General features: G+C 42.1%; 1 protein-coding gene across 1 annotated transcript in view; it reads left to right on the top strand.

Moving 5' to 3' along the window:
* The window catches only part of gpr158a (G protein-coupled receptor 158a), a 694119-nt gene that overhangs the window by 377207 nt on the left and 291111 nt on the right, over positions 1 to 25801 (top strand). The window contains exon 3 of the mRNA XM_069914575.1: positions 8786 to 8888. Within this exon, the coding sequence (XP_069770676.1) occupies positions 8786 to 8888 (103 nt within the window). The remainder of the gene's footprint in view (positions 1 to 8785; positions 8889 to 25801) is intronic.

Raw genomic sequence — 25801 nt, 5'->3', positions numbered from 1 at the left:
CATTTTGGGTCAGGATGAATGGCCTCTAGCCAAAATATTAACTCTCTCCTTCCACAGATGCTGCCTGACCCTTGAGTCTCTCCAGCAACTCATTTTTGATCCTGAGCTAACAATCATCCATCCAAACTCTTGACCCTACACGCACCATCATCATCTGCATGTGCACACCATCTTGACCATTGATCAGTATTCTAGCATGACCAATTATTGACCAGCTTTTACACCATGATCCTTAGTATTTGACCCTTGACCTCATTCATTACCAAACCTCACCTCCAAACTACTTACGAATTGGTGTCAATGTCCCTTTTGATCTTTGACCATATTCTTACTGACCACAGCTTTTCACATTTCCTTTGCATATGTTGTCATTGGCAAAGTACAGAAAGAAAAGTCCTTTCCCAAATTAAGCCTATTCACTGGTGTATGATGCTTTTAAGCCTCATATATGACTTGATTTCTTTTGGGAGCCCATAAACAAAATGTTAATTTGCACTCCATGAGCCAGCTCCCTTTGGTGTCAAAAGCAGATGAGTGAACTAGATGCAGCAATGTCTGAATCCTGCACAGAATCATCCTAACCTTTGGATAACTTGCCCTGCTATAGACCTACTATGTGTCCATTCCTTTTATCATAAGATATTGGAGCAGAAGTAAGCCTTTCGGCTTGTCGAGATTGCTCCACCATTATAGACAGATTCATTATAATTTTCTGCACCAATTATATCTCACACCTTGAAAGATGCATAAAAATAAACTGGAATTTTCTGATGGATGTTTTAGGTGTGATATAGATGTTGGTGCCTTTTTACATTCCCCCTGGTTATGCATGAAACTAAGTCCCTTTTGGATAGAATTGGGGTTAAGTGTGGATCAAAATTGTGGGGGTGAACTTCCCTCTAGACCCAGAATTGTTTCTTCTGGAGAATTTGGTAACTTCTCCAGAAGTAAATCTAAATTTATTAAAATTGTGTTGTCAAGAGCCAGGAAATGTATAGCAGTAACATGGAAATCCTATTCCCGACTTAAATCGTTGGAACATGGAAGTGCAAAGTTATGTCCCCTTGGGAAAATTACTCTGAATTTCCTAAGCAGCTTCTCTCTGGTTATTCTGATAGCACTCACTAACTTCCCTGACACCTTTGAAAGTCCAGTACACAGCTCATGGCTTTCACAGTGAAGACTGATGCAAAATATTCATTCGGTTTCTCTGCCATATCCTTGTCTCCCATAATAATTTCTCCAGGGTCATTTTCAATCGGTCCTATATCCATCCTTGCTTCTTCTTTACTCTCCATATATTTCGAAAAAGCTTTTAGTATCCTTTTTGATATCAAGATGGGCTCCTTTCAAAGTTAATCTTTTCCTTCCTAATTAATTCTAAGTTGGCTTCTGTAGGCTAAAAGCTTTCCAGTCCACTCTCTTTGACTAATGCTTGCTTCCTTGTAGGCCCTTTAGTTTGGCTTTGACTTTTCTTGTCAGCCACAGTTGTCATTGTTTTCATTCAAATATTTCTTCTTTTGTTGGATATACCTGTCCTCCACTTTCCTTCTTTCCTTCAGCCATTGCTGCTGTGCTGCCATCCCTGCAAGTGCACCTTTCCAACGAACTTTTGACAGTTCCTCTCTTCTACTCTGCAAACCTTTATTCGACTAGAATCCTGGCACCTCTGATTTTAGTTTCTCCCTCTTAAACTGCAGGGTGATTTCGATCATAGTATGATCACTGCCTCCTAAGTGTTCCCTTAATTTCAGATCCTTTATTAACTCAGGTTCATTACACAACACCAGATTTGCCATTTTCCTTGTTGGCTCAGTCACAAGGCTGTTCTAAAAAAAAAACCCATCTCCTAGTGTAAGGTAAAACATCATGAGATGGGAATGTGTAAGGAGTTACCCTGTGCAGGGCTGTAACAAGATGTGAATGCATCCTTGTACTTACAAGATAAGAGAGACATTGATGGATTGAGAGGCAGGAAGCTAGCAGGGAAAGGATAGCAACAGTTTTAGTCATTGGACAAGTAATGATATGATGATGTTCTAAGCACGTATCCAAGGGTATAAAAAAATCACCATTTTGCTGATAACGGCAGAATGCATTCTCCGACTAACATTGTTAGTCGCAAGTGTTACAATCCGGTAATAAAGAACAAAGAACCCTGATTTTGACTCAGTCTGGTGTTTGTCTCACTCATTCATGAACAAAGCAGACCTAACACTAGACATTCTACAAATTGAAATCCAGTCACAACTTGGTTTTCCCAATATCCTTGCATGTTAGCATACCACGTGACTTCCATAACATTACCCTTCTGACATGCTTTTTCTATTTGCTGTTGTAATTTGTGGTCCACATCCTGGCAACTGTTTGGAGATCCATGTACAACTGCCAGCAATATATTTTTAACCTTGTAATTTCTTAACTCAACCCACAATGATTCTATATCTCTGGATCCTTTGTCACCTCTTTCTAATGATTTAATGTTATTCCTTAACAAAAGAGCCACACCACTACCCCCTCTATTTTTCTGCCTATCCTTTCAATACACTATGTATCCTTGGACATTCAGCTCCCAATGAAATCCATTTTTTAGTCATGACTCTGCCATACTTGGTGATCTGTAGCTGTAATACAAGGTCATCCACTTTATTTTTTACGCTGCGTGCATTTAAATAAAAAAAAAACTTTTATCCCTGCATTTGTCACTTTTTTTCACTTGGTTCCCTTGTTCCATTGCAACTCCTCAATTTTGCCCTGTTTGCCTGTCCTTCCAGGCATACTCCCTACCAGCTGCCCCAACCACTTCTTCCTCTCCCTCTTCACTTTGGTTCCCAACTTCCTACCAATCTAGTTTAAATCCTCCCCTTCCCCCACCCCCAACAGCATTATCAAACCTCTCTTCCAGGATGTTGGATCCCCTCTAATTCTGATGCAACCTGTCCCACTTGTTCAGGTCAGCCATTCCCCAGAAAAAATTCCAGTGATACAAGAACTTGAAACCTTTCCCCCTGATCCATCTCATCAACCACTCATTTGTCTGCAGCATCTTCCTGTTCTGACCTTCCCTTGCTGGTGGCGCAGGGAGTAATCCAGGTACAACCACCTTGGAGGTCTTGCTTTCAAGCTCTTTCCTAACACCTTAAACTTATTTTGCAGGACTCTACCCTGTTCCTGCCTATGTTATTGGTATGAATATGTACCACAACTCTGGCTGCTCACCATTCCCCTTAAGAATATTCTGCAACTGCTCAGAGATGTCCTGAACCTGAGCACCTTGGAGGCAACACACTAAACAATGAAAAGTCCACTAAAGATTATTGTAACAACAGGAAAGAAACTGGCTTTGATTCTGGAGGTTTGTTTTTTCATGTTCTGTCTAACAGGATATGGTAGGAGGGATCATAATCAGGGTGGTATGGGCCTTTAATACATTGGCCACTTTCGTGAAACAGCGAGAGGTGAAGTTACAGTAAAGTCAGTGGAGGGGAGGTTGGTTTGTACGATGGTTTGAGCTCGGCTCACAACTCTCAGCAGTTTATTGTGGTTTAAGGCAGAGCATCTCCTGTACAAAGCTCTGATGCATCTGAACAGGATACTCTCCATAAAAATTAGTTTGATACATTAGGAACATGCCAAATTACCTTGGCCTTCTGAGGAATTGGAATCATTAGAGGGATTTCTTGACTGTAGTTTCAATGTTGATGGACTAGACAGGTTAGTGATATTCAGTCCTCGGAACTTGGACTGAATATCCGAGGAACTGTCCTGTTTAGTTTCAAATGGATCATCCCATTTTTGTGAATCACAGTAGAATTCCTAAAGAGGGGTGATCTCAACAATTCTAAGAGCATGACACAGTCTGAGGGATTCTATTACTTCATTTCCTCTCTCCTCCCAAATTTATTTTACGAAATTTTGTTTTTAATAATGGATTTATTTTGTCCATTATTTTGCAAAAAAAAAATAATTTTGGCTCTGATGTGGTAGTATTTGGAATTCAGAATTATGTTGATCTCATACAATGGAGGAAAATACTTCCTGAAATATATAACAGCATTCTCCATAAAAATGCACAGATCACCCTAGAATGCTGGTCTCTTCTTTCTTTGGCTTGGCTTCGCGGACGAACATTTATGGAGGGGTATGTCCACGTCTGCTGCAGGCTCGTTGGTGACTGACAAGTCCGATGCGGGACAGGCTGGCACGGTTGCAAGGGAAAATTGGTTGGTTGGGGTTGGGTTTTTCCTCCTTTGTCTTTTGTCAGTGAGGTGGGCTCTGCGATCTTCTTCAAAGGAGGTTGCTGCCCGAACTGTGAAGCACCAAGATGCACAGTTCGAGGCGATATCAGCCCACTGACAGTGGTCAATGTGGCAGGCACCAAGAGATTTCTTTAAGCAGTCCTTGTACCTCTTCTTTGGTGCACCTCTATCTCGGTGGCCAGTGGAGAGCTCTTGGGAAGGCGATGGTCCTCCATTCTGGAGATGTGACCCACCCAGCGCAGTTGGGTCTTCAGCAGCATGGATTCAATGCTTGCGGACTCTGCCAGCTCGAGTACTTCGATGTGTCAATGTTGTTGGACTAGACAGGTTAGTGATATTCAGTCCTAGGAACTTGGACTGAATATCCGAGGAACTGTCCTGTTTAGTTTCAAATGGATCATCCATTTTTGTGAATCACAGTAGAATTAAATTCTTACTTTAGTTCTGTTTTTACAAGAGAGGATACAAATAACCTCCCAAGGATGTTGGGAAACATAGAGACTAATGCAAGGGAGGAACTGAAAGAAATCAGTATCTCTAAGGACATGGTCTTGGGGAAATTGATGGGATTGAAGGCCCAAGGGCCTGATAATCTATATCCTAGGGTACTTAAGGAAGTGGCCATTCAAATAGCAGATGCTTTAAGAATTATTTTCCATGAACTCAATAGACTCAGGATCAGTACCCATGGATTGGAGGGTAGCTAATGTAACCCCACTATTTAAAAAGGGGGGTAGAGAAAAAGCGGGGAATTATAGGCCGGTGAGCCTTACATCAGTAGTGGGCAAAATGATGGAATCCATTATTAAGGATGTAATAGTGGAGCATATGACTAGAAGAAGGGATTGGACGGAGTCAACATGGATTTACAAAAGGTAAATCATGCTTGACAAATCTATTGGAATTCTTTGAGATGGTGACAGGTAAAATAGATGGAGGAGAGCCAGTGGATGTGGTGTACCTGGACTTCCAAAAGGCCTTCGATAAGGTCCCGCATAAACGACTGGCTTCCAAAATCAAGGCTCATGGGATTGGGGGAAAAGTATTGATGTGGATTGAGAACTGGCTGGCAGGAAGAAGACAGAAAGTTGGGATAAATGGCTCATTTTTTGAGTGGCAGGCGGTGACCAGTGGGGTGCCACAGGGATCTGTACTGGGACCCCAGCTGTTCACAATTTACATTAATGATCTGGATGAGGGGATTGGATGTAATATCTCCAAATTTGCAGATGACACTAAGCTAGGAGGGGTTGTGTGCATGGAAGAGGGAGTCAGGAAGCTCCAGTGTGATTTGGATAAATTGAGGGACTGGGCAGATAAATGGCAAATGCACTACAATGTGGATAAATGTGAGGTTATCCACTTTGGTAATACAAACCGGAGGGCAGATTACTATTTGAATGGCAATAGATTAAGAGATGGGGAAGTGCAGAGAGGCCTCGGGGTACTTGTACACCAGTCTCTGAAGGCGAGCATGCAGGTACAGCAGGCGGTTAAAAAGGCAAATGGTATGTTGGCCTTCATATCAAGAGGGTTTGAGTATAGGAACAAGGATACCTTACTGCAGCTGTACAGGGCCTTGGTGAGACCCCACCTGGAGTATTGTGTGCAGTTTTGGTCACCTTATCTAAGGAAGGATGATCTTGCAATGGAGGGAGTGCAGAGGCGATTCACCAGATACCTGGAATGGCAGGAATGACTTATGAGAAAAGATTGCGCAAATTGGGATTGTACTCCCTGGAGTTTAGAAGATTGAGAGGGGATCTCATAGAGACATATAAAATTCTGGCAGGACTGGACAGAGTGGATGCAGATGGGATGTTTCCAATGATGGGAAAATCCAGAACCCGGGGCCATGGTTTGAGGATAATAAGCAAACCATTTAGGACCGAGTTGAGGAGGAATTTCTTTACCCAGAGGGTGGTGAATCTGTGGAATTCATTGCCACAGAGGGCAGTGGAGGCAGGTTCATTAAATATATTTAAGAGGGAATTAGATATATTTCTTCAGTATAAGGGTATTAAAGGTTACGGAGAATAGGCGGGGACGGGGTACTGAACTTTAAGATCAGCCATGATCTCGTTGAATGGCGGAGCAGGCTCGAAGGGTCGAATGACCTACTCCTGCTCCTATCTTCTATGTTTCTATGTTTAATTCCTCAAGAGGGGTGATCTTAACAATTCTAAGAGCATCACACAGTCTGAGGGATTCTATTACTTCATTTATTCTCTCCTCCCAAATTTATTTTACTAAATTTTGTTTTTAATAATGGATTTTTTTGTCCATTATTTTGCAAAAAAAAAAATAATTTTGGCACTGATGTGGTAGTATTTGCAATTCTGAATTATGTTGACCTCATACAATGGAGGAAAATACTTCCTGAAATATATAACAGCATTCTCCATAAAAATGCACAGGTCACCCTGAAATACTGGTAATTGGACAATAAATAGTCAGCTGGGAGCAGAGGATATAAAAATAGTAGGAGTCACTCCAGATTTAAACATCCTTCACCATTCCAGAATACTAATCCTTTTCTCGATATCGTTTTCCCACACTTTCGTGGTGTGCAGGTATGTAACAGTGGCGGTTGGGTGGGAGAAGGAACTCATTACAAGGGGAGAAGTCTAATCTTTTCAGCTGGGAATGGACGTGCATCCACTCTCACAAAGGAATGTTTTCATTCTATTTTGGAGGCCTCTGGAATGAAAAAGGAATTAAATGGCTATTTGTTTTTCTTTGCCTTTCAATAAGTCAACAGCGCTTTAGCTGCTCAGACTTGGTTTTGATTTCTACTGGTGTCTAGTTGCTATCACTGGACTCTGTTAACTATTCATACTAGCCTCCAGCATGTCGCACAGTCACCACAGAAACCAGTGGCTGCGAAATTGAGAATTGCTGAGCAAGAAATGGAAGCATTCTGATTTTGCAGCCTCGTGTCTGCAAGGGAGCACTTTGTCTTCCTCTTGCAAGCTCTGCTTGACTATTATCAGCACTCAACAGCTTCCTCTGTAATCTACCAAAGCCAGGAACCAGGTCATGTTTCAGAGCCTTGCATATTTTGTTTTTTTGCAGCTCTCTCAACTCCTCCAGAGGTATGCGAGCATCCGACTAACAGTGGTACTTTACTGGAAGTGAGATTGAACTCTGCTGGCCTGATGTGTTGCAGAGAAGTTTGGTTATTAAAAAAAAAACCAGAAAGTTCCTCTGAAATGGTAACTCTCAGAAAAATTTAAAGTTGCTCACCCTCTCTACCTCACATCTCTCAATGTTCACTGGAACATACACCTCCAGTTTTTCTTTGTAAAGTCCATAATCGGCTTCTTGGATTTGGTGATCATCAGGGGACATGGTGGGGTTGCAGGATATTGCCACCCTAGTAGCATGAACATCATTCTAATATAAAATAGAGGACTGTTTGAGGCAGCACAGTGGTGAAGCTGCCTTACAGTGACAGAGACCTAGGTTCAAACCTAACCTGGGCTGGTGTTTGTATGGAGTTTATATTCTCCCCCAAACAGGCCTTACGAGTGAGGCAACATTTCACTTGTGACTCTGCAGGTGTCATCTACTGCATCCAGTGCTCCTTCATTTCGCACCTCGGTTCTGTCTGCTGCAAGAGCATGGATCTCCCAGTAGCCACCCATTTCAAGTCGCCGTCCCATTGCCTTACCGATATGTCTCTGCCAAACTGAGACCAGCTGCAAATTGGAGGAATAACACCTCATTTTCTATCTGCGCAACCTCCAACCAGATGGTATTAATATCGACTTCTCTGATTTCTGTTAAACCCCCTTCCCTCTCCAATCTTTCCCCATGTCTCCTGCCCTCTAGCGCTCTCTCTCCCCCTCCCCCTTTTTCCTATATTTCCTTTTGCAGACTCAAAATCAATTCCCACTTTTCCTCTTATCATATCCAATTAACAATTTTTTTTGTCTGCTGGCCTGTACTCATCCTCTTCCCATTCTTCCCTTTTACTTCAGCCTTCCATACAGATGCCTGTCTCACTTTTTTTATACTCATTGTACTGACAATAACCACAACAGCAGTGCGAGTATAAGACAGCTTTAATAAACTAATATGTACACTAAATGGTCTTGTCTCTCCGCAAGATAAACCTGGAAGACTCGACTGTAGCCCTGGACTGCTTTATATACAAGGTCACCGGTATGACCCCTGGTGACCTAGTGGTGTAATTACATATCACCACACTTATACCTTGAGGAAGGGCTCAGGCCTGAAACGTCAGTCATATAGCTTTACCTCCTAAGGATGGTGCGAGACTGGCTGATCTCCTCCAGCATCTGTGTTTTTACTACAGTTACAGCATCTGCAGACTTCTGTGTTTCACACTCAGCATGCTTTTCCACAGATGCTGCTCAACCTGTCCCAGTATTTTCTGGCTCTGTTTATGCCTCTGTTTTTATTTTGTATTTTTACAATCTGCAGTGTTTTATTTGCTGTGCTGATGTGCCTACATCACGCTAAGCTACTTCAGTTGCTCTGTCTTTTGTTTCTCTTTGCAGTGTATTTCACCGAAAGGCCGAGGTTTCATGCTGGGAGCTTATGACTGTCCTTGTCGATCTGGATTCTATCGTCCCAGCGGTGTCTCACAGAAAAGCTTTGATGGTAAGTGTTTCCTGACTGGGAAGAAATTGGCCTGGTTAATAATGCATGATTTTCTTTCTCTTTCTTGCCAGCAGAATGTATTTAATTCCCAAGGACCTTTGGGCCTGGGTTTATGCAATCATTAAAAGCGATATTCCTTGCATCATGTTATCTGTAATTCATCTTAAGGTCAGGTAATGTCTTCAAGATCTTTGATTTACATAACCAACTGAAATAAATTTCCTGAATCAAGTGAGCATGAATTTAAGGACTATAAGAGTTTAGAAAGTGAATTATAATCAGGTTATCTGCATATTTTTAGATAAATAGTATTCTATCCCTTATCAAAGTTAATAAAACCTTATTTTACAAATAAATTCAAAATTAAAGGATGGATAAGAACATTGCATGTTGAGAGATGTCTGACTGTATTATGTTCCTGCCCATAAAGTTATTATCAGACAAACCAAATGAAATTATTTTGACAAATTATGATAATAAAACTATTTCAGTCAAAATGAGATTTAAAAATCATTAAAGATGATTTACAAAATGTTTATATTGTGGAATATGGATTAGCAGTTCAGATCGCATCTTTCTTTCTTATAATTTCTTAAATTTTACAGTACAGCTCTCATTCTGATTTCATTTATGAATTCAGAATGTGATTTATTACCTTTCAGATTTTTGCAAGTCAAAGCTTTTTGGGAAATATATATGGGAGCAAATGTGGACCATATAAGAACTTGCAATATGTGTTGAAGAATCAAAGACCATGGAACAGAAGTCCACAAGTCAGGCCCTTTGACCCACAGTGTTGTGCAAACATAATAACCTACTCTACCAACCGCCTAGAATTTTCCTTCCGTACAACCCTCCATTTTTTTCTCTTCCATATACATATTTGATAGTCACTTAATAGATCCTATTGTACCTACCTCCACCACCATTGCTAGCTGCGTATTCCATGCACCTATCACTTTCTGTGTGATAAACGTACCTCTTACATTCCTCCTGTACTTACTCCCAACCGTCTTAAAACTATGTACCTTAGGGTTAGCCATTTCAACCCTGGGAAAAAGACTCTGGCTATCCACATGATCAATTTGGAATATCTCTGTCAGGTAACCCCTGTTGCCCAAAGAAGAAAACACCGTTCACTCAAACTATATGCTCTCTAATCTAGACAGTATCCTAGTAAATCTTCTTTGTATCCTATCTATAGCATCCAAAACTTTCCTGTAATGAGATGGCCAGAAATGAAGACAATACCCCAAGTGGGGTTCCAAGGTTTTATGTAGCTGTACCATTACCTCACAGCTCTTGAACTCAATCCCACAGTTAATGAAGGCCAACACACCTTCTTAACAGCAGCATCATCCTTATCAGCATCCAGGGATGTGGATGCCAGTATCACTGGTATTGATGCCAATATTCTGGATGCAGAAATTAATGCTTCAGATGGGAACTGAAAAAAAAAGCTGGCAGTGCGAAAGTCATGAAGAGATGAGATAAAAACCAGAGGACATGGGATAAGGGTGAAGGGGAAATGCTTAGCGGGAACATAAAGGGTAACTTCTCACAGAGAGTGGTGGGAGTATGGAATGAGCTGCCAGCTGAAGTATTAAAAGCAGACTCAACTTTAGCATTTAGGAAGAATTTGGACAGATACATGGATGGGAGAGGTGTGGAAGGCTATGGACTGGGTGTAAGTCAGTGGGACGAGGCATAAAAAATATTTTGGCACAGTCTAGGAGGGCTAAAGGGGCCTTTTTCTATGCTGTAGTGTTCTGTGGTTCTAAGAGATTAGGTAGAGCATAAATTCCTCTGCTATATCCTTAGGCTATATCCTCTGGGATCATTGCACTAATGGTAGCGGGATCTGGAACCACTGGGGTGATCATGGGATCCAGGAGAATGTTACATATTTTTGAAGACTGAGAGGGAAACCCAAGAAAATAATAAATAAAACGTGACTTGTATGTTTTGGCTTGAAAGGTGTCGTGGCATCACTAAACCAATTACTTTTATTCAAACTGGTCAAAGAAATGTAAAGAGGAAATGCAAGCTATTTATAAAATAAATAATATTTAAAAAATTATACATAATCATTTTTTAAAAATAAATATTTATTAAAGTCACAGTCCCTGACGTATTACATGAGTTTGAAATAAAAACAACCAAATACAAGATGGATTTGTTCTGTTATCACCCTATTGATTGAACCTTGGATTGTTTTGATTTACACTAACTAAGTATAAAGTGTAGGTTGACTTGCCTGGATAGCACACAAAACAAAGTTTTTCACTGTTTCTCAGCATACTGAAAATAAACAATTCAATGATAAGTAAAATAATTTCAAAAACTATAAATGTACTGAATATATCATCTTCAAATCATAATATTGAAAACCTGATATGATTTTTTTGCTCACAAAATATTCTATTGGGAAGCCATTCATCTCATTCACTCTGTACCAGCTCTATGTAAGAGCAATTCAACTCTCACTGTATTAGGGCTGAGATAAGGTAAAGAAGAAAAAAATATTTTTTTTCCATATACTTATCCACATCTATTTTGAATGTTCCAGTGGAATCTGCTTCGAATTCAATATAATGGAACATCATGACTAAAACAAATTATATTTTTATATGTTCACAAATGGTTTTCTCCAACAAAACGTTCTACATAAACTAAAGATAACGTTTACAGGAAATGTCCGCTTTACAGAAGAACATCTTGTGAGACAGACCTTTACACAGGCAAACTGCACACAAACAGCGACAGAGATGAGAATTGAACTTGGGTGACTGGAGGTATGAGACAGGAGCTCCACTACCTGTACCACACTGCTTTCTAAAACTATACAAAAATAATGTGTATGAACCACTGCAATAAGTGAGGCACAGAAATATGGAACCAGCTTGTAAAAATAGGATTCCTAACTTTACTACATAATCCTACGTTACTTTCTAGAAAAGAGAGAGGGAGCGGTGTGTGTTTTATCGTTAATACTGGGTGGTGCAAGAACATTGGGCTCATGTCGACCTTCTGCTCTACTGCCTTAGAGTAAATGTCGATTAAATGCAAACCCTTCTATCCACCCCAAGAGTTTTCATCAGTGATTCTCACTGGAGTTCATATCCCTCTGGATGCAAATTACAAAAAGGCATTAATGGAGCTGCATGATGTGGTCAGTAAACGAGACAGCCCAGCCTGACTCACTACAAATCCTAGTCAACTTTAACCTGGGCTGGGTCAAGAAAACCCTGCCCAACTACCACAAGCATGTAAAATGCTGTACCAGAGGTCCCAGCACATTTGATCACTGCTATATCAAGATAAGAAAGGCCTACCGTTCTTTACCAAGACTGCATTTTGGGCAAGTTGGATCATCTGATGGAGCTCCTTCTGCCCCCATACAGACAGAAAATAAAAAAAGAGAAGCTTCAGGGATTAGGACAGCTAGAAGGTGGTCACAGGAGGTTGAAGAACAGTTACACAATTTCCTCAAATCAGCAGGTTGGGCACTGTTCAAGGACTCAGCTGAGAATCTGAATGATTACCCCAGGGCAGTCACAGACATTAACCAAACAGCTGTGGATGAGTGTGTCCCCAACAAATCATACATGCTTTTCCCCAACCACAAGCCCCGGATGAACAATGAAATCTGGAACCTGCTGAGAGCCAGATCACAGACATTTAAGTCTGGAGATCCAGATCAATGCATTAAGTATGACCTGCATAAAGCTATCTCCTGGATGAAGTAGAGATTCCAGATGAAAATGGAAAAAACAAGGAACACTCAACAGCTGTGGAAAGCCATGGCAAAGCTTTGCTCCCAGAAGAACACAACGCCTTCTACGCCTGATTTGACAACAGTAACAGTGAAGAACCACCTCCTCGCACCCCCATGTCCCCTGATGGTTCCATCCTGTCCATATCTGAGGATGACGTGCATGCTGCCTTCAGGAGAGTGAATCTGAGGAAAGAACTCACATAGAACAATATAGCAAAAGGTCATGATGTCCAAAAAAACTAAAATTACTGCTTGGACTTGATAGATATATTTCCACTCCTTCACATTCATGTGTCTAACTAGAGCCATCTTAAATACATCTATCATAAATGCTTCCATCACTACTCCAGGTAGCCAATTCCAGGCACCTACCACTCTGTAAAAAGAAATGTCCTGCACATCACCCTTAACCTCCCCCACCACTCCCACTATCGTAAACGTTTGTCTTCTGTAATGTGACTGATCAGGTCTTTTTCAATTCAGACACTTAATTCCCAGATTAGGAGTAGGAGAATCTGGAGAGAATAAATCAGAATTAATGTAGGGTTAGTGTAGGTAATCAGAGGGTGTTCGGCATCTGTAATGAGTTGCTGGGGAAGTTGTAGAATGAGGCATGATTTTGATGTTCAAAAGACAATTGGATAGATATCTGGATTTGAAGGGTTTAGAAGGACCTAGATAAATGCAAGCAAGTGGGATTCGCCCACAATGCCAACTTGGTCAGCATGGGCAAATTGGGTTGAAGGGCCTGTTCCATGCTGCAAAATTCTATTACCTTGATGGACACAATGGGCTGAAAGGCCTGTGTACTGTCTGGTAATGAAATAAACACAAATTTTAATGCTTGAGTGGAATTGAATTTTTTTTCATGCGTACTGAAATGCAGTGAAAAACTTCAAAATAATTTACTAAACTCTCATACTTACACAGTAAAGAGATCATATAAAATTAATGCTAAAATGCATTTTCATAAATTTTCTTGCTAAAACTGTCCATCACCACATGCCTTTGAACTCCTTTAATAACAACTGGTGACCCACATCCCATTATTTCAGAACTGCACAATAACTTGAGATCAAACAGGAGCAAGGATATTATGCACTTAAGCCAGGCTTGAATTTTGATGTAAAATGCCTTTCTTACAACTAATTGCCACTGAAATCACATAACCCTCACCCTAACTCTTATGCATGTCAAAATAATGTCCAAAGCCTCATGATAGAAAGAAAATAATGGAAGAGTAATGTAAAATTCTGCAAAATCTGTATTCAGAGGCAATCTGTATGTAGCCCAAATGCGGAAACTGATAAAAGAGTGTCTAGAGGTTGAGCAGAAGCAGTAAATGTACCTGTGGATGTCCAAGCAGAAACCCCGTGTGACAAGTTTCACTCTCTCAAGCTTTATAGCCCCCAAAGAGCTTTGGTACAGCTGAAATTTACATTCTGACAAAGAAGAACACTGAGCAGAAATAAAGACTGAAGGAACTTGATATTTATCACATATTTTAAAAAAATAACAAACAGGGATGCGAGATCCTGTCAGTTGTTATGAAGGTAAGACATCCAAACACCTAAAATTTGTGACACACCCTTCTGTAATATATGGTCCACAAAAAAAAGGACCAGGAGATATGTTCATTGTTACTCCTAAATTACTTCATGACTTCCAACTGGAAGAGTGGGTTTTTCAATTTTAATATCAAAGGATGATGACCCTGAGGACTATGCTTAAGATGGCAAGCTGCATGGATCTAGTCTCTGAAATGTCTTGGTGGCTCTTGATGGCTTCAAAATCATTTTTTATTTATTGTTGCATGTGCCCAGGTACACCGAAAAGGTTTGTTATCTGGCAAGTCCATCCATACATGTCCAGCAGAATAAAACGTAGTACAGAGTGTATAATTTTTTACGGTAATGTTTTTTAGACTGCAATTTCTGGAAAATCGCAGGAGAAATTAACATAATTACTGCCTGTATGATCGTTCACACTGGGTACTTTTTTAGACAGAAGTATCTGAGTGCACCAGTCCTGGTGGTTAGACGTGCAGTAGAGTGAAAGACCAACAATAAAATTTTCTGGTATGATTTACACTGCAGGTTTCCTCCAAAATGTTTAGGAGTCCTGCAGGATAAATCATGGTGCAGGAATTCTTGCACATTCCTTTTTTATACTGTCCGTGTAGCAGCAAAATTCCTTGATTGTGCCATTACATGCCTGCAGTCTAAAAGCTATAGGTGAGAGATCAGTTTGAATGAGGTAGGAGCAACATTAGTTGACTAATTTATTCAGAAGCCTGATGGTAATGGGGAAGAAACTTGGATTTGATGGCAAGCAGCAATACTCTCTTCTTCCCAATGTGAGAAGTATGGCCAGAGTACAACGAGTCCTTTGGTATCTCTTTAATAATTTCCAACTCCATCCTGTTGGAACTATCTTCCTTCATCTGACCCTCATTTTTTTCCTCTTGCCTCTCAATCTCTTTGTTTGATACCTGCCAATCACTTGGCCCTATCTATCCCCTTCCACTCTGCCCTCACTGTACAGGCTGTCTCCCTTTGCACTCTCATTTTGATACAAGGTTCTGACCTAAAACACTGACCATACTTTTGCCCCACTAATGCTGCTTGACCTGTTGAGTTTCAAATTCAAATCTTGTGTGTGTCTTGAGCCCTTTAATACATTGGCTGCCTTTCTGAGGCATCAAGAGATGTAGATGGAGTCAATGGAAGGGAGGGAATTTTGTGTGATGATCTGAGCACCATTCACAACTTTGCTTTATACTATGACAAGCTTTCCTAAACATCGGATAGTCAACATAAATGCTAATATACTATTCAAATAGATTTATTCTTACAAAAATAAAAAAATAAATATTTATTTGTATTAAATAACTCTAAAATATAACAAATAAAGGCAGTTAAAGCTCAGACTTAGGTCTTACATGTGTATATGCGGAAATCCAAGACATCTTTCATAACGGTCGACTAATAGCTAGAGGTGAACAAAATATGCCCTTTACATACAGGGACAACATTCCAGGGTATGTGACTGCACATTGAAAAAAATGTGGTTGGACATGGGAGTGATATTGATGGGATGTGGATAATGATGGGACTGACATTGGAGGATGGGTAGGGGGTTATTGGGATGGGGTTAGCATTGATGGAGAGAATTTGGGATGCGATTGACATCATGGGATGGGTGAGATAGGGGTGCTGATGGTGGATTGGGACAGCTTTGTTTAATAGGAGGGATTGTTTAATTGAGGATGTTACCAGCTTTATTGGAAGAGTAAAAGAGTGTTATTTAAGATTTAAGATAGGTATGGAAAAAGATAGGACTTGTCCACATATTTAAGTTCAAAATTGAGACAAAGCTAATTTTGATAACATTGGACAGGAACTTGCAAAGATTGATTGGGAGTGTATGTTTGCGGGGAAAAGAATGTCTGGCTAGTGAGAGGCTTTTATGTTTTAAGCTCTTTCAAATCTAATATCATGTATCAAGATGCAGTGATAGAGATTGTTTTGTGAGCAGATGAGTTTAAGCATCTCATAACTTGTTATGAGAGTTTGTCATCATATGCTCACAGTGTACAATGTTCAGATGAACTGAAATTCTTACAGCTAAATATTGTACAAATAAAACAGAATATAAGTGCAGAGGTACAGAGAGCGATCAGTTGGTATGGAGCACTGGTAGCATAGGCTTTCTCTTTTGAGGTTCACTCGAGTCTGAGAACTGCAGAAAAGAAATTGTCTTTGAATCTGATCATGTGTGATCTTATACTCGTGAATCTTTTCCATCATAACTTATACCAGTGAGCAGGGCTCGGGGGTGAAAATTAATGTGTTAATCATAAAAAAGATTATCTAACACTGGAACCTCCATTAGGTATAGGCCACAGCTAGACTCCACGAGGAAGAACTCTGCAAAACTGTCTGAAGTAGCTATTAACATTGTTGCACAATATTCAGCTCCAAATATAATGTGTTTTTGACACAAAGTGACAGAATATTAGTACAGGACCATTGTGTTAACAAACTCCACAGTGTGTGTATGTGTGTGTTATATATATATATATATATATATATATATATATATATATGCCGTGGCCAAGCGAGCTGGGACGTGGCAGCGAGGTCCTTGGGTCGTAGGTTTTATATCCAAGAACACGGCGCGGGCTACACACTCTACTGGTCTGGAAAGCCTTCGGATGAACGACGCCTATCTGGTGTAGGCTTCATGGTCAAGAGCTTCATTACCTCCAAACTCGAAAACCTTCCGACAGGCCGCTCGGACCGAATCATGTCCATGCGACTCCCCCTTCAAAACAAGCGTTGCATCACCCTCATCAGTGTCTATGCTCCAACCCTCCAGGCGGAACCAGCAGAAAAGGACAAGTTCTACACCGACCTGCGCAACCTCATCCAACGCACCCCTACAGCCGACAAGGTTGTCATCCTTGGCGACTTCAACGCTCGCGTCGGCAAAGACTCAGAAACCTGGCCTGGAATCCTGGGCAAGCATGGCGTCGGCAAGTGCAACGACAATGGGCGCCTCCTGTTGGAGCTCTGCGCAGAACAGCGGCTTGTCATTACAAACACCCTTTTTCAGTAGAGGGATAGCCTTAAGACTACCTGGATGCATCCCCGATCCAAACACTGGCACCTCCTGGACTACATCCTGGTGCGAGAAAGTGACAAACGAGATGTGCTCCACACCAGGGTCATGCCCAGCGCGGAATGCCACACTGACCACCGGCTGGTTCGCTGCAAGCTCAACCTTCACTTCAAGCCAAAGCCCAGGAACAGTAAAGCCCCCAGAAAGAGGTTCAATGTTGGAAACCTGCAGTCAGACGAAGTGAGAGGAAACTTCCAGGCAAACCTCAAAGCAAAGCTCGACGATGCAACCCGCCTCACGGACCCGTCCCCTGAAACCCTCTGGGATCAGTTGAAGACTACCATACTGCAATCCACTGAAGAGGTACTGGGCTTCTCCTCCAGGAAAAACAAGGACTGGTTTGACGAAAACAGCCAGGAAATCCAGGAGCTGCTGGCAAATAAGCGAGCTGCCCACCAGGCTCACCTTACAAAGCCGTCCTGCCCAGAGAAGAAACAAGCCTTCCGTCGCGCATGCAGCCATCTTCAGCGCAAACTCCGGGAGATCCAAAATGAGTGGTGGACTAGCCTCGCCAAACGAACCCAGCTCAGCGCGGACATTGGCGACTTCAGGGGTTTCTACGAGGCTCTAAAGGCTGTGTACGGCCCCTCACCCCAAGTCCAAAGCCCGCTGCGCAGCTCAGACGGCAAAGTCCTCCTCAGCGAAAAGATCTCCATCCTCAACCGATGGTCAGAACACTTCCAATCTCTTTTCAGTGCCAACCGCTCAGTCCAAGATTCCGCCCTGCTCCAGCTCCCTCAACAGCCCCTAAGGCTAGAGCTGGATGAGGCCCTCACCCAGGATGAGACATATAAGGCAATCGAACAATTGAAAAGTGGCAAAGCAGCAGGTATGGATGGAATCCCCCCAGAGGTCTGGAAGGCTGGCGGCAAAACTCTGCATGCCAAACTGCATGAGTTTTTCAAGCTTTGTTGGGACCAAGGAAAACTACCTCAGGACCTTCGTGATGCCACCATCATCACCCTGTACAAAAACAAAGGTGAGAAATCAGATTGCTCAAACTACAGGGGAATCACGCTGCTCTCCATTGCAGGCAAAATCTTTGCTAGGATTCTACTAAATAGAATAATACCTAGTGTCGCCGAGAATATTCTCCCAGAATCACAGTGCGGATTTCGCGCAAACAGAGGAACTACTGACATGGTCTTTGCCCTCAGACAGCTCCAAGAAAAGTGCAGAGAACAAAACAAAGGACTCTACATCACCTTTGTTGACCTCACCAAAGCCTTCAACACCGTGAGCAGGAAAGGGCTTTGGCAAATACTAGAGCGCATCGGATGTCCCCCAAAGTTCCTCAACATGATTATCCAACTGCACGAAAACCAACAAGGTCGGGTCAGATACAGCAATGAGCTCTCTGAACCCTACTCCATTAACATTGGCGTGAAGCAAGGCTGTGTTCTCGCACCAACCCTCTTTTCAATCTTCTTCAGCATGATGCTGAACCAAGCCATGAAAGACCCCAACAATGAAGACGCTGTTTACATCCGGTACCGCACGGATGGCAGTCTCTTCAATCTGAGGCGCCTGCAAGCTTACACCAAGACACAAGAGAAACTTGTCCGTGAACTACTCTTTGCAGACGATGCCGCTTTAGTTGCCCATTCAGAGCCAGCTCTTCAGCGCTTGACGTCCTGCTTTGCGGAAACTGCCAAGGTGTTTGGCCTGGAAGTCAGCCTGAAGAAAACTGAAGTCCTCAATCAGCCAGCTCCCCACCATGACTACCAGCCCCCCCACATCTCCATCGGGCACACAAAACTCAAAACGGTCAACCAGTTTACCTATCTCGGCTGCACCATATCATCAGATGCAAGGATCGACAATGAGATAGACAACAGACTCGCCAAGGCAAATAGCGCCTTTGGAAGACTACACAAAAGAGTCTGGATAAACAACCAACTGAAAAACCTCACAAAGATAAGGGTATACAGAGCCGTTGTCATACCCACACTCCTGTTCGGCTCCGAATCATGGGTCCTCTACCGGCATCACCTACGGCTCCTAGAACGCTTCCACCAGCGTTGTCTCCGCTCCATCTTCAACATCCTTTGGAGCGCTTTCATCCCTAATGTCGAAGTACTCGAGATGGCAGAGGTCGACAGCATCGAGTCCACGCTGCTGAAGATCCAGCTGCGCTGGGTGGGTCATGTCTCCAGAATGGAGGACCATCGCCTTCCCAAGATCGAGTTATATGGCGAGCTCTCCACTGGCCACCGTGACAGAGGTGCACCAAAGAAAAGGTACAAGGACTGCCTAAAGAAATCTCTTGGTGCCTGCCACATTGACCACCGCCAGTGGGCTGATATCGCCTCAAACCGTGCATCTTGGCGCCTCACAGTTTGGCGGGCAGCAACCTCCTTTGAAGAAGACCGCAGAGCCCACCTCACTGACAAAAGGCAAAGGAGGAAAAACCCAACACCCAACCCCAACCAACCATTTTTCCCCTGCAGCCGCTGCAACCGTGTCTGCCTGTCCCGCATCGGACTTGTCAGCCACAAACGAGCCTGCAGCTGACGTGGACTTTTACCCCCTCCATAAATCTTCGTCCGCGAAGCCAAGCCAAAGAAGATATATATATATATATATATATATATATAAAATGTATGTATGCGTGTGTGTGGTATAAAAAGCATTGCCGAACACAAGAGTGTAAATATAATTGAAGCAGAACATCTGCTGTCCTCTGATGACTGCTTATATTCGGGGTCATGTTCTTTCTCCCAGAACTCACTGGCTGCATGGCTGCACTGACAGAATGGCTTTGACTGGGTCCCTGGGCTCATCAGCTGCCATAGCTGTCACAGTTATGGATGATTGAATGCATTTGACATTGACAAGCATTCAACATCCTCATAACTAAAATTAACATTTGAATTAAAATGACCAAAATAAATTAAATGACAAAAAGCTGTAAGTGTAAACACCAAGTAAATACAAGCGCCTACGTCAAATAAATAAACAATAACAAAGGGAATTAGCAAAATTGATGACACTCTCCTATAAATGCTAATTTTTTCCACTAATTTTTAGTGGTTATAATACTGGGGTTGTTTCAGCTGGCTTTCCAGCTTGGGAACTGGGAAATATTTGGAGGTTGCATTATTGAAGTCCACAGTCTACTGGAATATCCTACAGACCTAGGATACAAACCTGCACTTTAACCTATGCTTGGGACTAGCTCTGATCTGGACCCACTTGTCAACAGTTCCTGGTGCATTCCATGAGGAATATTGCAGAATCATAATCAGGTTGAACGTCATGAACATGTGTTATGTAATTTGTTCTTTTGCTTAACAGTATTGTACAAGCTGCAAAAAATAAGATAAATTACAATTCCGTAAATACTTTTAAAAAATAAATAAATATGAAGTACAAAAAAGAAGAAAAAGTGAGGTAGTGTCCATAGATTTGATTATCCATTCAGAACTCTGATGGCGGAGGGCAAGAAGCTGTTTGTGTAATGTTGAGTATGTGTCTTCAGGCCCCTGTACCTTCTCCCTGATAGGGGCAATGAAGTGCGCCTGTGTTGATTGTCAGTGAGGAGGAAGACTGATGTTACTGATCCCCATTGACTGTGGATTTCTGGTGAGAAAGCCAAGGATCCAGTTACAGAGGGAGGTACAGAGGCCAAGGTTTTGAAGCTTGTTGACCAGTACTGAGGGGCTGGTGGTGTTGAAAGATGAGCTATACTCAATGAAAAGCAGCCTGATGTAGGTGTTGCTGTTGTCCACGTGACCCAGGGCTGAGTAGAGATCCAGTGGCATTGCATCTGCTGTGGAACAATTATGGTGATAAGCATATTGCAGGCCTTTGCTTAGGTCTGAGTTAATTCTGGCCATGAACAACATCTTAAAGCATTTCATTACAGACCTGCTGAGCTTCTCAAGTATTGTGTGTTCAATACAGTAGATGTGAGTGCCTCTGGGCAATAGTCATTGAGGCAGATCACCCTGCGCTTCTTGGATGCTGGTATGACTGATGCCCCTCTGAAGCAGATGAGAACCTTGGACTGCAGCAATAAGAGATCGAAAATGTCCGTGAATACTCCAGCTAGTTGGTTGGCACTGATTTTTAGTACACTGCCTGGTACGCCATCAGGACCTGATGCTTTGTGAGGCTTCACACTCTTGAAAGATATGGCCTCTAAAACAGATATCAGAGGGTCGCCAGATTCTGCAGCGATTCTCACAGGTGTGGTTGGATTCTCCTTTACAAAGCGAGCATAAAAGGTGTTCAGCTCCTTAGGGAGTGTTGCGTCATACCCATTTGTGATGTTACGTTTTCCCTTACAGGATATAATGGCCTGCAAGCCCTGCAATAGCTGCAGTATACCTGATTCTGTTTCCAATTTCCCTCAGGATTGCTTCTTTACTGTTAACATAACCTTCCGTAGGTCGAACCTGGTCTTCCTACAGAGCTCTGAATCACTGGTCTTGAACACCATCAATCTAGCCCTCAGCAGGTTGGGAATTCTTGAGATCATCCATGGCTTTTGGTTAGGGTACATGAAACACAGCTGTGTCATATTCATTCAAATTTGTAGATGAATCCTTGATTATGGTCCAGTCTATTGATTCAATGTCTAATTATCAAATTATCAGGTACCTAGAATATTGGAAATTCTTGAACTGTCTATGGTTTGCTTCCCTGGAGGTTGTTAAAAAGCCCCATACCTATGAGGAAAATGTGACCCCTCAGCTTAGGGTACACCTGTTGCTGGATACTACATGTTTATGACAAGGAGAAACACCCAATATTTGAACTTTCAGAAGTTCCTCAGTTCAGATGAGCACAAATTGTACTAATGCAAAACATGAAAGGGCAAAAAGAACATGTTGAAAAGAGCTCGAGCTCAGACTTGATAAAAGGTTCCAGCCAAAAAGACCTTTGACAATTCTTCTCCTCCAACTGCTCATCCTCCTGTAGATTGTGTGTCGCTCCCAATTCCCAAATGTGCAACCTTATATATCATCAAAGGTAAAAGGTAGGAAAATGAGGTTGAAAGGAAGAATACATCATCTATGATATGATTGGCAGCATAGATTTGATGGCCCAAATGAGGTAATTCTGCTTATATCTCTTATGGTCTTACAGATGTATTTGTTCCCTAACTTTCCAGTGGCATATCCCCCAGAAGCCATCAAGTACAGAGCAAATAGTATATGTAAAATACATCTGTAGTGTGATTTTCAGTCTCTCCAATTTAAAAAAAAACTAATTCTTGTTACTTGCAGATTAGTAAAGTTTTACTGCCCCAGTTCCCCTGAAATCATGCACTTTATTGGGCTCACATTCTCATTGTCCTTGACTAAGATCTGTACCATTTTGTGTCCTCAAATGCAGCCTGTGTTGTTAGTTGAGAATAAAAAAAAATCTTGCTTACTTACAGTTCCCCAATATCAATGAGTTGCTTCTTGCTGCATTAAGTAGATTACCCAAATACCATGTAGAATGAGAAACAATTTCATTTCTTTCCTTAAATTGATGGGAATAAGCATGGCATTGCAGGCATCCCCAAAGTACACCTATGAACAATTAGATTTCTCCAGAACATCTGCTTGTGGTCCTAGAAGGTTTCAGTGGCTGGCTTGCACTTTCTGCAAGCACACTTTGTCCAGGACTCTTGAGAAAGCTCTCTCACCCACGCCCATCCATGCAGCATATGTTGAATAGCAACGCTTTCCAGTAACCTTAGAAGTGTTGCTGGAATTGCTAAATGTTGCTTCAAGAGTTGGCTGCAAAAATTACACCTGTTGGGCTCAAAGCTATTAACTAAGATAAATTGCAATAATGTCAGTTTAAGCATGGCAATTTTATGGGAAAGCCAAATCACACTGTTTTGCAAACTTTGTAATTTAAGTTCTTGCTCTATAAATGACTTTCACAGACAGCTTGAGGGTGATACACCACACTTTTAATACTGTTTGGAGGTAGTAATGAGATTTCCAGCCCAATGTACATATAATTAACTGAAACCCACCATATTAATCTGGGGAAACTACCACTACCTTAATTAGGAAAAGTCACTGTGGCATTCATTATGACTTGTATTTCTTCACTCTTCATGGAAACTGTTTTGTTGTGAGGAATCCCTGACCACTTCCCCATCTCCTGGTCTTCAAATCACTGCTCAATGGATTATTGTCCATCAACACTTTGTGAAATGAAAATAATAAAATTGTAAAGAGCATAAAAAGGAAGAAATGCTCAATATCTGAAAAAGAAAAAAAATGATTGTAGTATTATTGGGGAAAGTCTTTCAGCAACTGACAGAAATAAGAGAGGAGGAAGCGAGGTGAGAACACGGGAGCATACTGCCTACTCTCACATAGAGACAGTTAATAAGTTCATGGGCCATTAATGGATTTCCTGATGTGGAATTGCAATTGCTTTCTAAATATCTTCTGTTCTGGGAAATTTGTTTTTTCACACAAACAAGTACTTTCTATTACATCTGCCTTAGTGAGAGATGCTTTGCATCTCCAATTCCCATAATTACAGTAATTACTACACATATATCGCAAGCTATTTCGGTGGTGAATTTTTTTGATTTGCATTGCAAATTAATTGCATCTGCCAGAGAAGTTTTAATTTTTGAAATGTGAAGTTCTCTTATCAGCCTTGACATCCCACTCTCTTCGGGACACACTTGACTTCAAACATTCTCCTTTTATCGGGAAATTGGAACAGATTTTGTTTTCAGTTTAGTTATCAACAATTTCAAAGAAAATAAGACAAGAAATATGCTGAAGCATTGAGTCTCCTTTAAACATTTATAAAGGAAGGGTTTTTTTTTCATTGGGAAAGCTTATTAAGAGTAAGGACGAAGTCCAGAAAGTCATGAGTCACACTTGGCTGTGTGGATAAAAATTGGCTTGCAGGAAGAAAGCGAAGAGTAGTAGTGGAAGGAAAGTATTCTGCCTGGTGGTCGGTGACTAATGGAGATCTGCAAGGATCTGTTCTGGGACTCCTGCTCTTTGTGATTTTTATAAATTACCTGGATGAAGAGGTGGAAGGATGGGTTAGTAAGTTTGCTGATGACATGAAGGTTGGAGGATTTGTGGATGGTGGTGCTGAATGTTATCAAAGGTTATGAGCGGATGTAGACAGGATGCAGAGTTGGGCATAAAATTGGCAGATGGATTTCAATCCAGATAAGTGTGAGGTGAAGCATTTTCTAAGGACAAACCAGAAGGCTGAGTACAAGGTTAATGGTTGGTTACTTAAGAGTGTGGATGAACAGAGAGACCTTAGGGTTCAAATGCATACATTCCTTGAGGTCACTGCATGGGTTGATAGGATAGTTAAGAAGGCCTATGGGATACTGGGCTTCATTAATAGGGGGATTGAGTTCAGAAGTAGGGAGGTCATGTGGCCACTCTACAAATCTCTGGTAAGAGCACACTTATTGTGTTCAGTTCTGGTCACCTCATTATAGGAAGGATGTGAAAACTATGGAGAGAATGCAGAGGAGATTTACCAGGATACTGGAGGTAGCCCTCCAAAACTTTGATGACTACTTGGCCGTCTCTTGGCTGCCAAAGGCTCCACTATCTTGGGACAGAGTACCATCTTGCACCATGAGCGAATGGTCACAGACATTATCATGCTCCTCTAGTGACTTGACCTTGGCTGCCACGGTGGATGATTGTCCTGGATGCTACTTCAGCAGGCTGGGCAAGCACCCAAGGAAATGCTGCTCTGCCAATGAGGCACTATACACTAAATGCGGGAAAAGGTAATTTTATGCAAAAGTCTGCCAGTCCAACCCGCCTGCAAAACCTAGCAGCACTGCGTGTGGACAGCGCCACCCCATGCAGTGCGATCGGCACCATCTCCTCTGCGGACCACTGACGCCATGTGCGAGTCATGGGGATTACTATTTTGGACTGCGTGTCTGGTGCCATCTTCTCAGGCCTGCAGCACTACAGGGGAACAGCAAAGGCAGTCATCTTGAGAACTCAGGCCCTCATTGGACTTGGTTAGTGAGTCCCATACTGGCCTCCATCACCCTGAACCAAGAGGCACCACATGAACTCGCCAGGTCCATGATGGACATCCAGATAAAAGGGCACATAATGAACTGTTTGCTTGATAGCAGGAGTACAGAAAGCTTCATTCACCCTGATACCTCTAAGTATCTATCCCTCAAAGTACCACCAGTCAAAAGTAAGATATCACTCTCATCCAAATCCCATATGGCAGATGTCCACGGGCCCTTTTGATCATTGGACGCATAGTTTAGAAACACTTCAGGCTCCTTGTCATGTCACAGCTCTGCACCCCCTTGCTGCTGGGGCAGCACTTCCAGTGCTAACTTAAGAGCATGACATTGGACTTTGAAGGGCCTGATTTCACCCCCCCCCCCTCACCGTTTGCAGTGAATAGTTCCAAGACAACCCCCTGAGCATGACCTGTGGGCTCTCAACCTTCAAGGTCATGCCTCCACTGC

Source organism: Narcine bancroftii, chromosome 1, assembly GCF_036971445.1.
Source record: "Narcine bancroftii isolate sNarBan1 chromosome 1, sNarBan1.hap1, whole genome shotgun sequence".
Taxonomy (NCBI): Eukaryota; Metazoa; Chordata; class Chondrichthyes; order Torpediniformes; family Narcinidae; genus Narcine; species Narcine bancroftii.
The sequence above is the reverse complement of the archived record's forward strand: the minus strand, read 5'-3'. Positions and strand labels throughout refer to the sequence as shown.